The 15,589-nt window shown below is 48.8% G+C and overlaps 1 protein-coding gene across 5 annotated transcripts in view; it reads left to right on the plus strand.

The window, feature by feature from the left end:
• The first annotated feature begins 1,202 nt into the window (after positions 1–1,202).
• CADM3 (cell adhesion molecule 3) overlaps positions 1,203–15,589 on the plus strand; it is a 105,570-nt gene continuing 91,183 nt past the window's right edge. For all 5 annotated transcript variants that reach the window (XR_014506167.1, XM_083418801.1, XM_083418802.1 and 2 more), the window contains exon 1: positions 1,203–1,667. Coding sequence is in view for 4 of the 5 variants with exons in the window: in XM_083418801.1 (XP_083274927.1) it covers positions 1,586–1,667 (82 nt within the window). In the remaining variant the exon portion in view is untranslated. The remainder of the gene's footprint in view (positions 1,668–15,589) is intronic.

Raw genomic sequence — 15,589 nt, forward strand, 5'->3', positions numbered from 1 at the left:
CAGCTGTTCAGAGTTTCAGACTGATGTCTTTCCCCTCCAGCCCTACTACCTCTGATGTACTGTATGCCATGGACCCACACAGTGGGAGCTTACTTTCCAGCAAACACACTCAGGGTCAGGCTGTCGGTGTTCAAGGGCTGAATCCAGGCCTCTCAACCCAGTTCAGACTGAGCCTAGGTGAGTCCAGCTGCAGCTAATCTGGCAACAAGCCCCACTGGACTCTTTTTTTTGACACCTGGGACAAATAACCTCCTTGCCCTAAGGCAAGCCCGGCCCTGCTCCTGAAGGCAATGTATTCTGCACCCGGGAATGGGGAACCTGTGGTCAGTCAGATCCTGCTAAACTCCAACTCCCAGCAGCCCCAGCCAGCATGGCCAATGGTCAGGGATGATGGGAATTGTAGTCCAACACACATACACCCTTTCTCAGCTTGGCTTCAATTTAGTGGGTTCAATCTGGCCACAAGTCGCACCTTCCAGCTTGGAGAGGGACGGATCCAGGGTGCCAACCTGAATAAAAAAATTGGGGGGGGGGAGAGATAAACCCCACCCAGCATAATCGATTACATGGCACGGTGCACGCACTCACACTATCAACTTTGGGGGGCCGGGCCCCCTCACATATTTTATTGGGGGGGGCGAAGACCCCTCGGCTCCTATAGTCAGATCTAAGTGGCTTTGTTTGTCCTTTGCCATCAAGGTGGCCAGCCGCCCAGCGGTCAGGACAAGAGCTCCCCTCGGGCTCCCCCCTTTTTTTGGACGACGGGGAGGGCAGCTCTTCCAATATCCAACCCTGGAGAGGATCAGCAGCAGCAGCAGCCCCGATATCAGCAACAGCATTCCACTCCCTCGGGGGAACGGAGCCATCTGGACTGCACCAACTCTGCTCTAAAAGGGGGGAGTGGGAGTGGGGAGGACAACAAGAGAGAATGTGGGTACCCAGCTAGACCTGCCTGCAGGGAGGAAGCTCTGAAACTGGGAGGGGTGGAACCGGTGCAAAACATTGCAAGCTCCTGACCCCTCTCTCCAGTTCCATTCCAAGCCCTCCCCCCCAACCCTCCTAAATTTGTACTGGTATAGGGGGTGGGGTAAGGGAGGGGAGGCTGGCGTCTCCCCTCCCCTCTCCTCTTTCCTACCTCTCCTCTCCTCTCTCTCCCTCCCGTCTTTCCTCGTCCTCCCCCCTCCTCCGAGGCCGAATGGTCTCGCCCTGGTGCTCTATTTAATCCCAGCTACTGCCGCATCCCTTCTCTCCCTCTTTAGTCAATACAGCAGCATCTATTTTGCCTGGCCCCTCGCTCGCCCGCCCGCCTCTCTCCGCGCCTGGGGTTTGTGCCACTGCGGTTTGGATCCAGAGAGAGAGCGAGACAGAGGGATCCACCAGGGAGAATTAAAGAGGCAGCGCGCCAGCGTTGATTTCCCCCCCTTTTTCCCCCAGTGGGGAGGGGGAAGGACTTTAAGTTTGCTAGAAACCCAGGAAGAGGACGATTTCCCCTCCTCTCCCCCTTCGCCTTCCTGCCTTCCTCTTCCCTCTTCCTCCCCCTCCCTCCCCCCGAAGGCAACCACCGGGACCCCGCACCCTCCCCAAGATGCTCTCTCCGGCTTGCAACGTCTTAATCCTCCTGGGGTCTTTCCTGATCGCCGCCAGCCAAGGGAACCTGTCTCACGATCGTGAGTTTCTGCCTAGCAAGAGGCATCCTTTTTATTTTAAAGGGGGGGGGGAGAGCGGATTGAGGATGTGGTGGTGGGCGATAAGGCATCGATGTGTATTATTGTGTTGGATATATATATATATATTTAAGGCGCGGGGAGAGAAACAAAGGAAGGTCCGGGGTGGCAAGAGTTAAACAGCCAAGAGGGTCTTTGGGGATCGCGTTCCGTGGCTCGGGGCTGCGGTGGGAACCTATAGATGCGCATCATATGTGCGGGATATTTTTATTTATTTATCGCGAAAGCGCCGCACCGTCCGTTGTGGCTTGTGGGGCTGCGGGATGTTTATTTTTTTTGTCACGGTGGGTTTCCGCGTTTAAGACAATCGAGGTTTTCGCTATCCCACAAAAGACGGTCCCTCATCCTTTTCTGGGAGCGTGCGATAAAATGTGCCAGTCTCCCGACTCCAGTGTGCCAAAATGTGCCAATCGCCTGGCTCTTTCGTGAGAAGGGGTGCCCCCCCCCCCACATCGAATGCAACCTGCCTGATTTCCTCCCTCCCTCTGTAAAAGGGATATTCTCGCACCATAAAAGCCAATCTCCTGGGATGAACGGATGGCCCGTTTAATAGGCGGCCCACCTGTTTTAAAAGGGCGTTGGAAGGGATGTCCCCATCCCTGTCCAATAACGGGGCAAGGCGGTTGGCCTGGACACCCTGGAAGCCAAAGGGGTCCCTACTCTGTTTTTCGTGGGTGGGGGAGAAAGAGAGAAGGGTGGCTGGGAGCTGGGTGGGGAATAAGAGGGGATGGCAGCCGCCCAGACTGCTGTGTTGATGTGTCTGGGGTGGGGTGGCAAAGCTGCAGGAACGCTGCCAGATCTAATGTATGCAAACACACCCACATTGGGAGTGAGCGGGCGCTTAAGAGCGGGGAGGGGCAGGTGGGTGGCGGAAGAAAGGAGGCGATGCTGGGTGGGTGGGTACTTCGCCTTGCCAGCAACATCAACAAGCCGAGTGGGGCTGGCTGCCTGGCTGGCTAGGGACGCTGCCGCAGCAACAGACGCAAGGCTGGCAAGGCGAGGGGCAGAGGGCGATGGCACCGGCTCCGCTAGCCGCCTCTTGCCAAGGCGGCGTGGGCTTGGCACCCGCCAGGGCCGCCTGCAGGTCGCGTCGCTGGCTTTGTTTGGGTGGGCGAGCAGCAGATTCTTGTACAAGGAGGTGGCTGGGCCAATTTCTCCATTTATTTATTTTTAAATCACAACAACTACTCTGCCCCCTCCTTGAATTCTGGCCGCAGTGGCGTCCTAGGAGTTGGAAGCTCGGATGTTGCAGTGACAGGGGACACTAGGGCGGGGGGACCGGCCTGGGAGGGGCCAGGCAATAATAAATAAGAGCACATGGCTTCCATCCCACCCAGGCATCGATCGCGCCAGCCGCTGCTTCGCATCATCCGTGCATCTGGCAAAGTAGAGCCGTTGCCTTTGGAAGCTCCCGGAAAGGCAGTCGGCCTTGACTGGGCGGGGGCGCCGGGCGCTAACAAGGGCGTCTATCTATTGTCTTGTTGCCGTTCTGGGCAAAGGCAGCGATGGCATGTTGCAAAAGTAGGAGCAGGCAGTAATGACCATAACAGTGGGACGTAGGAGTCTCCTTGCAAAGGTGCTTATGGCTTCAGTTGGGCGGTTTGTTGTTTTGTAACATTACAAGCATTTTTTTTTAAAAAAAAACAACCAACCACACACACACAAACAAACACACTGGCAGTGAAGGCCGAGGCAGAACAGTACGGAAGGTTGGAGGGGAAAAAAAATATTCCACATTGCAACAACTAGGCAGCTGGAGAGGACGAGAGACCTGAGCTTCCCCTGTTGGATTCTGAGCTTGACCAACTTGGAAAAGCTGCCTGCACAGAGATGAAGAGCTATTTCTGCAGGTTCTTTGCTGGCTGTGTGGCTCAGGTGGCGGGGGATGAAGTGTTCCAGGGGGTGGTCTTTAGGAGGGGCTGCCAGCTGCACACCCACACCCCAGAAATGAGAGGGGAGAAGGCGCTTCATTTGTGATGCTGCTGCGCTGAACGGAGGGTGTTGTGGTTATGTAGGTCAGAGAGGGAGGGCCTCCCCCCCCACCTCTGAGTACATCCTTAATAGCTCCCTACTGGATTGGACTGTGGGGGGTCGGTGGGGGGCGTTAGGTTGCTAAAAGCGGGAGCATCTGGCCAGCCTGCACTCTGGGACTGCAGAAGAGAACAGCCTGCTTCTGCCGTTGACTGATTTAGGTGATGCAGAGTGCCCGTTCGATGCCAACCGTCCCCTTCTCTCTCCAGCTGGTTGGGATGGATTGCCATCCATCATCTGCCCAGCAGTATGCTAGAAATGCTGATGGCCTTCAAAAATCCATTTTTTAAGGGAGGGGTGTCGTGTTTGATGGGGCAGCTAGCAAGCCTACAATGTCCTCTTTGGGATGCAGTCCAAGATTTCCTGGCAGTGCGGGGCTCTTAGAACTGTTCCTTGTTTTTGCTTCCCTCACCCTCCTCCCAAGTACCTAATAAGAGCCCTGCTGGATTGGACCCAAGGCCTATCTAGTCCTGCAAACTATTGACCCACAGTAGCCTATCAGATCCCTCTGAGATGCCTACCACCAACCTTCTCCTGCTGTTCTTCTTCAGGGACTGATCTTCAGAGGCAACGCTGCCTCTGGTCCTGGAGACAGGACACTGCCCCACCATGGCTAGTAGCCACTGGGAGCTTTATCCTCCATGCATGCATCTAATCCTCTCTTAAAGCCACCCAGGCCTGTTGTGGCCGTTGCCACATCTTGTTGCAGAAGTCTCCATAGTTGATCATAACTAGGTGCCTGCCTGCTAGCCCAAACTGGTCCATCTTTAAGCATTCTTGGTCTGCCAGCATAGGAAGCTGCTTTATAGAATCATAGAATTGCAGTGTTGGAAGGAACCCTTAGAGTCATCTAGTCCAACCCCCTGCAATGCAGGTATCGTTTGCTCAACATGGGGCTCAAACCCACAACCCTAAGAATAAGAGTCTCGTGCTCTACTGATTGAGCTATCCAGGAAGCTAATGAATCAGACCACTGGCCGATCTTGTTTAAGATTGTCAGGACAGACTGCTGTGAGTGCAGCTGAGTCCACTTTGCTCAATTAGGTTTGCGCAACAGGGAACTGACCCAACACAGAACACAGGGGTGGCCCACCAGTAGCTCAATAAAACTGTTCTGGGAAGCTAGCCTAGGACAAGGAAAGGGTGTGTGTGAGAGAGGAACATCTGGCAAGAATCAATGTGTCGCTGGTGGACTCCATTTGTCATGGGTGGGTTCCTTTTTATGCATAGGACATGGGAGTATAGGAAGCTGCCTTACAGAGTCAAGTCACTGACTTGGTAGCTCCATATTGTGGATCTCCAGCTGTTTTTGGACCACAAATCCCACCATCCCTAACTAGCAGGACCAGTGGTCAGGGATGATGGGAACTGTAGTCCAAAAACACCTGGAGACCCAAGTTTGGCCCACACCGACAGGCTACTGCTCTCCAGGATTTCAGACTAGGGGACTCTCCCAAGAGCCCTACCTGCAGAATGGCATGGATTGAACTCAGGACCTTCTGTGTGCAAGGCACATGCCCTCCTACTGAGCTGCAGCCCTCAAGACTTGCTCTCACGTCACACACAGAGGTTGCAAGTGGAGGTGGGGGATCTAATGCCAGTGTTAGAATCTGTCACCTGACACGATTGACTCATGGTGCTTTATGGCAAGGGTTGCCCTCCCAATGTGGTTAGACTCCAACTCCCATCATCCATGGGAGCTGGAGTCCACACATGAAGGGCGACAGGTTCCCTGCCTCTGATACAGAGGAAAGGATGGGTAGAAAATAATAATAATATTATGATCACAGGTAGTTATCTGGGCACATGTCGCTATTGCATTCAAAAATATACAGTGATGGTATCAGTCCTTTAATCCTCACTGTTTTTGGAACATGCAGAATGTACACCGTGGCCATTGGGAATTTTGTGTTGCATATGTATGTGGAAGTCTGAGGGTTGTACATGCATTTGAACAGAGTAGACCCCCTGAAATGAGTGGAGCCACATTAATCATTTCCAATAGGTCTACTCTGAGTAGGAGTACCACTTAATCCACTGCAGGGCAAGGGGCATGAAAGTGCAATGCACAAAATGTAGGTTGACCCAATAATTTTAAGACTACCTTCAATATGATCTATACATGCCTACTCACAAGTAAGCCATGCTGGGCCCAGTGGGACTTAACTCCCAAACCAAGTGGGTATCGTTTTATAGCTTTAACATATTTAAAGCAGTTGACTAAAGGAGAATGAAATATTTGCCCAAGTATGTGTCAATTACCCCAGTTTCTTTTTCCTCATTAGTGGGAATACTAGGAAGTGGGCTCAGGGACATTCCTTCCCTGATTGGTTTGGTTAAACGCTACCGGTGCATGAAATGCATTTATATAAAATCATAGAACTGTAGAGGTGGAAGGGATCTAGTCCAACCGCACAAATGTTACTGGTTATTCAAAACAGATCCCCCTTTGTCATTCCTTCCCAGCATGTTGCTCTTAGCAGTCATAGAACAGACCTGTCTTTCTGTCGTGTGGGACTGTAACAGAATGTCACCTGTTGATTTTCTGTCTGTTGTGCAGTTATTGTTTCCCGTCATCTAAGCTGAGGGAGCTTGAGGCTGGAAGACAACATGGCAACATCACTTGTTTAATTTCTACACATAGGAAAGTTGTTTCTGCCTTTTCAGTCTAACCTACCTCACAGGGTTGTTGGGGAGGACCACGTGAACCAACCTGAGCACCTTGGTGGAAAGGTGAACTTAAATGTCTTAGAGCTCTGGAATCCATCTTGCATCAAGGCCACTGGGCTTAGCTCTGGTCTTAAGCACAGACGAAGGCGGACTGCTGGGTTGGACCAAAGATCTTTCTAGCCGAGTCTCCTGTTTATCCCCCGTGGCCAGCCAGATGCCTCTGGCAACCCCCCAGGGAAGATACAATAGCAACCTGCCTCCCTTTCTGTAACACAGCAGATAGAGCTGGGCGAATCCATCAATTTTGGTTTTTTATTTTGCTGCAGCTCAGTCATTTCCACATCGGGTTGTGATTTTATTTTTTTCTTTAAAAAAGTTAGTTGTGAAAATTTAGCATTTTGGTGTGAATTTCTCCTAAGATACAAAGTTATTTATTTATTTGTAGGTATGCAATTTTGTCTAATATATACAGTTTTTGCAAAGCATGCTTTCCCCTAATATAAAACATTTCCTTGTCATTGTCTTCATTAATATATGCACTGTAATGCACACATTGCTTTTGCACTTAGCCGTAGAACAACACTGCAATATTTGCAGAAGCACAAATTTCAGAGGGTGCTTGGGTTTTGGTCCTCATTATCCTTTTGGGAAGTGAAAAATGAGGCAGGATTGACTTCAACTGCCAATGGAATTGAATTTCCCCTCGTTGCTATTTGGGGTGGAAGAGCCTAGTGCTCTCCAGGAGTGGTTGGACTGCAAGTCCCATCATCATTCCTGGTCAGCATGGCCAGGCATCATGGTAACTGGAGTCCAACCACACTTTGAGGCCATCAGATTGCCTCTCCTGTTCCACATAGCTTTTCCAGGCTAGATGGAAGGGTCTAGACTTCTGTCAAGCAGTGTCTCTCCCCACCCTCTGTAGCCGTTCTGTACTGTGGAATGTTCCAGCAAGTTCCTCTTGGCACGTCTCCAAAAGCCTTCAGGGGGAAAAAACCCCCAAAACCCTAGAACAAAACATCTAAACCACAGAGGCAGAAAACAAAGCACTGGAGCCAATGGGATTCTGAAGAGCTCTTGTCCTTTCTGTGGGAGAAAGAACAAGGTCACATTCAGTCTGTATTGATTCTAGGGGAAGGATCTGAAACGAGGGAGAGAATAGCGGCGACATGGGCTTGTTTCTTGGCTCGGTCCTGAGGTCGAGGGCAATTGTGGATGAGACAGGCCTAGGATAGCTCTGTCCTCCAAAAGAGGGCTGTCTCTTCCACCTCTATATCTATGTGCTGGGGCCATACTTTTTAAATCAGTCTGCAGTGAATGCTAATTTATTGGGGGGGGGGTGTCCCAACGCCTTTCCTGTTTAGTTGATGACTGCTGCTTCTGCACCATTTTTAATTTGGAGGGGTGTGTGCATCTTCCAGGCAGTGTGATTCCAGCCAATCAGGGATCACAGTGTGATTCCAGCCAATCGGGAGCCATGCAGACTGCTGCTTCCATAACATTTTACTTGGACGGGTGTGTACATCTTCCGGGGTTTGTGATTCCAGCCAATCAAGGATTGCAGTGTGATTTCAGCCAATCAGGGGCCACACCAACTGCTGCTTCTGACCATTTTATTTTGAGGCGCGTGTTCATCTTCCAGGCAGTGTGGTTCCAGCCAATCAGGGATCGCAGTGTGATCTCAGCCAATTAGGGGCCACATGGGCAGCACTTGTGCTCTGCAATGCCCTGCTTACTGACACCAGGCAGCCCCCCCAAAAAAATGTTTTAGAAAAGTTTTCAGGAGGCAGCATTTTCAACAAGCCTGTCCAGAGGACACACAATTTAGCTGCCTTGATTTGTTTCAAAGTTTTTATTGATGCTGCTGCTGTACTTAATGATGGTGGTTTTTATGCAGAGTTAATTTTAATTGGTTTGTGGGGGTTTGTTTCCAGCCACGGTAGGTTGTATCTAATTAAGCTCAGAGTAGATTGATTGAAAATGGTGGGTTGAAGTTGGCCAACTTTGTGAAAGACAATGAGTGCACTTGGAGCAGGACTAACATTCAGTATATTTCACACACCGCTTCGAGACCAAGTGGATCAAGCTATCTGCAAATATTCAAAATAAAATAAAATGATGTGGGACTACCAGTTGACTTTGGCTATGTGATGAAGTAACATAGCCAGTTGAGAGAGAAAGGAAGTGCTTCTTCCTGGGTTAACACTGCCCTTACTCTGAATGGGCCAGCGCTTACTCCTTTCCACAGCACCCCTTGAAAAATTGCTGAACGGGGGTTACTTTTCATGGCATATGTAGCCCAGCTCTTGTCTCATCTCCACTGTCAGGTATGGATAAAGGCTGTGGACTTAGCAGCGAAGAGGTGCTTTCAGGACATCTCTTTTACTCTCTGTCAGGCTTGCTTATCGGGCTTCTGATGACTCCTTATTTGCCTCCCAACCCATATCGCTCCATTTGTCTCTCTCTCTTTGCTCCTTCTCTTGATCCATCTGCCTTTCCCATTAAGTCAGTACAGAGAGTGCCTCAATTAAGACAAGCTACCCAAGTTGCAAGAGGAGCAGCAGAAGGCTGTAAAGGGAGCCCAGAGGAAGGAGCAGCCAAGTTTTCCTTTTGCCAACGCCTGTGCCGCTAGGGCTCCAATCCCGGGCTGCTCCTGGCCCCTTCCCAGTACAGTATTTAGCTTCCTTCCTTCCAGTTTCCAGACCTTTAAGTGCTTCAGAAAGCAGACCCCTCCTCCTTCCCCTTTCAGGGGTCAACTTTGAGAAGTCCGCCATACTTGCTGGGAGTTGTAGTTCAGCAATGCCTGGCGGGCTGAAGATTCCCCGTAGCTGATTTAGAACACAGAATCATAGGAGCTGGAAGAGGACCTCAAGAGTCATCTAGTCTAACCCCCTGCAATGCAGGAATCGCAGCACATCCCAAAACATGTAAAACCAATCACATATCCTTGCAGTTCCAAATTTCAAGGGAGCTGCAGGCAGTATCTATCAGCCATCAGGTAAAATCTTTAAATCCCCCACTCCCAAAAGGCATTTTGCTCTATTGATTGTCCAAAAATGGGTATCTGAAGCCCCCCACTCCTTGCAATGCCCTATCCCTGCTGATGGGCCTGAGCAAACATGCCCCTTTCTTCCTGCTGCAAATGTAGCTGGAATTTGTGCATCTTGCAGTGGCCAAATTGCTTATGAACTCCACCCTTCCGGCACTTCAGTATTCAGCGTGGTTTAGCAGGTGGGTTTGAAAATGGTCGGCTTCTCTGTTAACCACTTAACCCTCCAGACAGAAGAGTGTTTTTCAGCAATTGTATGACAATGTCAAGCCGCACACCACACAACAAGCCAACCTTTAATGAAATGATGCAGAGCAAATATCACTGGGATCAAGGAATCTGCAACGACAGCCCTCTCTTCTACCAGGCTTTCCATCCCCTCATCCCCTGCCTTTCCACAAACCATTGCAAAGCAAAGTTGCTGTTTGGCAGTGACAGTCTGGCTTGGAGCCTGCCAGTTCTGAACGTCTGGGAGTGGTGACATTTCTGAATGTCTACCCGGACACTGAGGTCCAGCGCCGAGGGCCTTCTGGTGGTTCCCTCACTGTGAGAAGCTAAGTTACAGGGAACCAGGCAGAGGTCTTCTCGGCAGTGGCACCTGCCCTGTGGAACGCCCTCCCACCAGATGTCAAAGAGAACAACAACTACCAGACTTTTAGAAGACATCTGAAGGCAGCCCTGTTTAGGGAAGCTTTTAATCTTTGATGCATTGCTGTATTTTAATATTTTGTTGGAAGCTGCCCAGAGTGGCTGGGGAAGCCCAGCCAGATGGGCGGGGTATAAATTATTATTATTATTATTATTATTATTATTATTATTATTATTATTATTATTCAGATAGTCTTGCTCTCTTTTTAAAAATTACCTCCAAATTCCAAGTGAGAAAATAGGAAGAGAATCCCTGCGGGATCAGGCCAAAGGGGCCCATCTAGTCCAGCATCCTGTTCTCACAGTGGCCAACCTGGGCACCACAGTTCAAGAAGGACACTGACAAACTGGAACGTGTCCAGAGGAGGGCAACCAAAATGGTCAAAGGCCTGGAAATGATGCCTTATGAGGAACGGCTAAGGGAGCTGGGCATGTTTAGCCTGAAGAAGAGGAGGCTAAGGGGTGATATGATAGGCATGTTCAAATATATAAAAGGATGTCATATAGAGGAGGGAGAAAGGTTGTTTTCTGTTTTCTGCTGCTCCAGAGAAGCGGACACAGAGCAATGGATCCAAACTACAAAAAAGAAGATTCCACCTAAACATTAGGAAGAACTTCCTGACAGTAAGAGCTGTTCGACAGTGGAATTTGCTGCCAAGGAGTGTGGTGGAGTCTCCTTCTTTGGAGGTCTTTAAGCAGAGGCTTGACAACCATATGTCAGGAGTGCTCTGATGGTGTTTCCTGCTTGGCAGGGGGTTGGACTCAATGGCCCTTGTGGTCTCTTCCAACTCTATGATTCTATGATTCAACCAGATGCCTATTTGAGAAGCCCACAAGCGGGACAAGGGTGCAACAGCAACTCTCCCCTCCTGCAGTTTCCAGGAAGTGCATGCCAGAGCATACCCTCCAACATTTCTCCAATGAAAACAGGAACGCCCTATTCCATAATAACAATAATAGTAGTAGCAGTAGTAGTGATAGTAGTAGTAATTTTATTATTTATGCCCCGTTCACCTGACTGGGTTGCCCCAGCCACTCTGGGTGGCTTCCCACATATATAAAAACATAATTACACATTATTATTATTTTAAACAAATCCCTTCCCTATACAGGGCTGCCTTCAGATGTCTTCTAAAGGTTGTTTAGAAGTAACTCATCTCCTTGGCTCAGGAGTCACATAACCCCATACCCTCCAACTTTTATTTCTCTGATTAAAACAGGGACATCCTAAGGAAAAGCCAGATATTCCAGGATCAAACTGGGAGGGCTGCTGTAAATCTGGGACTGTCCTGGAAAATAGGGGCACTTGGAGGATCTGTTCAGAGGCCTGCTGCCTTCAACCACGGAGGCCGGGCATAGCCATTGTGATGTGTGCAGAAGCATTAGGACAAACTAAAGAAAGTCCTTCTTCACACAGTTGAACTATGGAATGTGGTCCCACAAGGTGTGCTGATGGCTGCTCATTTGGAGGATTCAACCAATTCATGGAGAATGAGGCCATGAGGCTCTACCTTCACTGTCAGAGGCAGCATGGCTCTGAATATCTCTTGCTGGGAATTATGGGGAGAGTTACTGCTGGGCTTTGGCCCTGCTTGTGGGCTTCCCATTGGGGCCTCTACTTGGCCACTGCGAGAGCAGGATGCTGGACCAGATAGGCCTTCAGACTGATCCATCAGCCAGGCCCTCCTTACATTCTTACAGACCCTGATAGATGGCCACCCAACCTCTGCTTATAAACCTCCATTGAAGGAGAGTCCAGCACCTTTTGAGGGAGTCTGTTCCACTGCCCAGCAGCTCTCTAAACACCGATCTCTTAACAGCGGTGCTGTGTGAAGGGGGCACAGTCCTCTGAGAGAGGAGAACACTGCCCAATTCCCCTTTAAATGCAGACCTGTGACTTAGACTTCATTACCATAAGGCGAGAGAGGGCAGTGGATTAAATCAAGACTTTGAATTCCCAGGTACACCCCTCCTCTCCCCATCACGACCCCCTGCTGGCTAATGTATTTTCTGCTCTTGATGAGATTTAAGCTGTCAGTTTTGCAAAGTGGAATGGGCAAAGGAGATGAGGTGAGGGGGACAGGCAGCTCCCTCGCCGGCCCCTATACCCACGTTCCTCCAGGGGCATCAGGCAAGCGAAGGAGAGAGAGAGAGAGCAGCCTGTGAGCTGTATGGCTGGATCTCTGCGGGTTTTTCAGTTTAGGGAGAAGGCAGGTCAGAGGGGACCTAGTTGAGCTGTGTAAAATGGCATGGAGGAAAACAAACAGGGGGAAGTTTCTCCTGCTTTCTTTCTTCATGCTAGAACTTGAGGCCATCCAACGAAGCTGAACGTTTGAAGATTCAGGACTGAGGGAGGAGAATTTTCTTCACACGTTGCAAAGAATAAGCTGCACAGTTCGTTCCCACGATGTGTACTGATGGCTTTAAAAGGGGGCTGTGCCAATTTGATGGAGGTCTGGGCTGTCAATGGCTACTAGCCACAGGATGGCTACATTTTATTTGAGCTGTTGGAGGAAGTACAGTGGTACCTCGGGTTAAGAACTTAATTCGTTCTGGAGGTCTGTTCTTAACCTGAAACTGTTCTTAACCTGAGGTAACACTTTAGCTAATGGGGCCTCCCGCTGCCGCCACGCAATTTCTGTTCTCATCCTGAAGCGAAGTTCTTAACCTGAGGTACTATTTCTGGGTTAGTGGAGTCTGTAACCTGAAGCGTCTGTAACCTGAAGCGTCTGTACCCCAAGGTACCACTGTACCAGTATCTGGTTAGCCAGATTGATTCGTATGTTGTTGGCGGATTTTTGTTGTTGTCTTGTTGGGCTGTGTATGTGATAAAGGGGAACCATACTGGGGTGAAGGCATCTTCTTCTATTTGTCCCCAGGTCAGTTTCAGTTTATTGGTTAGTTTTTTCTATTAAGGCTGTTTCCCATACTATTTGATACCTTTGGTCCATTCTTACTCCTGACAGGTCTCTCCAGTGTCTGGCTATGATGCTTCTGGCTGCTGAGAGTAGGTGGGTTGTGAGCTCTCAAAAACAATTTTCACTACAGCCAATCAAAGACAACCAACCACACCCTAGGCTACCTCCAGCCTCTCTCGCCACCCAAGAAATACAACCAGTGAATAGTAAGAGAACCCACACAAATGACGCTGACACAAAACCCCACACATACACTAAGTAGAAGAATAGAAGAATTGCCTCCTAATCCCACTCACCATTCCCTTTCCCCATTTTCTTCCTAACCTAACAGTGTGTGTAACACTGATGTCCCACAACAAATGAAACTGATCTGTAGAAAGCACACCATGAAAAAGGAGACAATGCACATGTTTCTGTAAACTAAGAAATCTTTAATAAAACTATATTAATTAAATATATTAATTTAAAAAATAAAAATAAACACCAGTATCTGGGAATTTTAAGTGAGGAGAGTGGTTTTGCACTCAGGCTACCCTTATGGGCTTCCCATGGGCATCTGGCTGACTTCTGCAAGAGCAGTGGGCTGGATTAGATGGGACTTTGGCAGTGCTGTTAGGTTCTTCTACCTTCCAGATCTTCCATTTTGTGGGAAGGATTTCAGACCCTCCAAGTGCCCCTATTATCTAGGGACAGTCCCGGATTTACAGCAGCCGTCGTGGTTTCTGATCTGATCCCATAATGTTCCGCTTTTCCTTAGGACATGCCTATTTTCATTGGAGAAATGTTGGAAGGTGTGGAGTTATCCGACCCCCAAGCCATAATTTTAAATTTTTTATTAGGTTTTTATATATGTTGGAAGCCGCCCAGAGTGGCTAAGGAAACCCAGTCAGATGAACAGGGTATAGATAATAACATTATTGTTATTATTGTTATTGAATAGGTTGTCCCTATTTTCATTGGAGAAATGTTGGAGGGTATGGGATTTTCATTGCCCAAATGTTGATTTTTATCTTTGTATGGAATGAGTTACATTTATAATGTTCCCTTCCTCTAAGAAGAACAGAGTGGGTTTTAAGCCTCAAAACAACCTTGTGAGGTAGGTTAATTGGAAACCAGTGGTTCCGTCCGGCAGCTTGTTGCGTCTCTGAATGGAGTTGGATCAGGTTCAGAGACCTTCTGTTCGCGTGCGATTAATTATTTTTATTTAGGAAAATCCGTAGAGTGCTAAATCAAAAACTAAAATCTCTAAAATGGTGTATGTTATTCAATAGAAGTAGCAAATCGAAGGAAACCTTTAAAAAGCAGCGAGCAGACTAACATGATCAACATGTAGATAAAATCAATGGATTTTAAAAACAGATAAATGTCACAAGGCGACATGTCTGAGTAGGCTTACCTAAACAACAAGTTTTCAGTAGACCTTGGAAGCAGCCAAGTGAAGGCGCCTGCCTAAGTCAATAGGCAAGGAGTTCCAGTGAGAGTCCGTAGCTGCTGCTTGCCATGCTAAAATATTGATTTATTGTTAATGCAAAATGAACATTATATGGCGCTTGTGAAAGTGCCAGTTCCACAGAGTGAAGCGGTCCCAGTGGGTGCACGTAGGGAAAGATGATTGTTCAAGTAAACTGGCCCTAAGCTGTTGTGGGTTTTGTATATTTAATAGTGACACTTCGAACATGGCTAGGGAATAAATTGGCAGCCAGCGCAGATCTCTGAGCGCAAGTGGAATATGCTGCCACGGTCTCCCTTCTGTCAGCAATCACGCTGCAGCATTCTACACTATATATCTATTTTATTTTAAGGTACTTATGCAGCAGTTATCTGGCAAGCCTCACAAAGCAGCTGTTTAATGCTATCTCCCATCAGCTTTATGGCTAGGGGGAACATTTAAACTTGAGTTTCTCGCAGGCAAACTAAACGCTTTGGCCGCTGCATCGCACCGTAGCTCAGGGGCAGAGCAACTGCTTATGCGGAAGGTTCCGGGTTCGATCCCTGCCATCTCCAGGTAGAGCTGGAAAAGGACTCATGCCTGGAGAGCTGCTGCCAGTCTGTGTAGACAGTACTGAGCTAGATGGAGCAATGCTCTGACTCTGCATAAGGCAGATTCCTGGGTCCTTACCAGCTGTTCTGTTGCATCACTTCCTCTTCCACTCGCACCCACATGCTTGCAGGGGGGAGAAAATGCTTGCAGGATAGTGTCCTGCAGTGTTCTTGATACTATGCAAGCCTCCCTAGAGTCATGAGATCTAGAAGCTTAAAAAATAAGGCTAAGGAAAATAATTCAGCACCAAGCATTTTGCACTAAACAGCATATTCTTCATGGCTTCTGGGAAGGACATTAACTTTTTTCTTTTCACCTTTACACAGGGCAAAAAACCTGAGCTTCTCCAATTTTGGCTCAGCAGATTATGGCCAATCTTCTGTCTATTCTCTCCTCCCCCCCCCCCACCCTCTTTTTCAGTAGCAGCAAATCTCTATGTGGCTGGCTGGCAGCCACTGTGGGGAGCCTGACATGCAGTTAGCTGCTCATATTGAGGCTTTTGCAAAAGAGC

Source organism: Podarcis tiliguerta (assembly GCF_965153285.1).
Source record: "Podarcis tiliguerta genome assembly, chromosome: 16".
Taxonomy (NCBI): domain Eukaryota; kingdom Metazoa; phylum Chordata; class Lepidosauria; order Squamata; family Lacertidae; genus Podarcis; species Podarcis tiliguerta.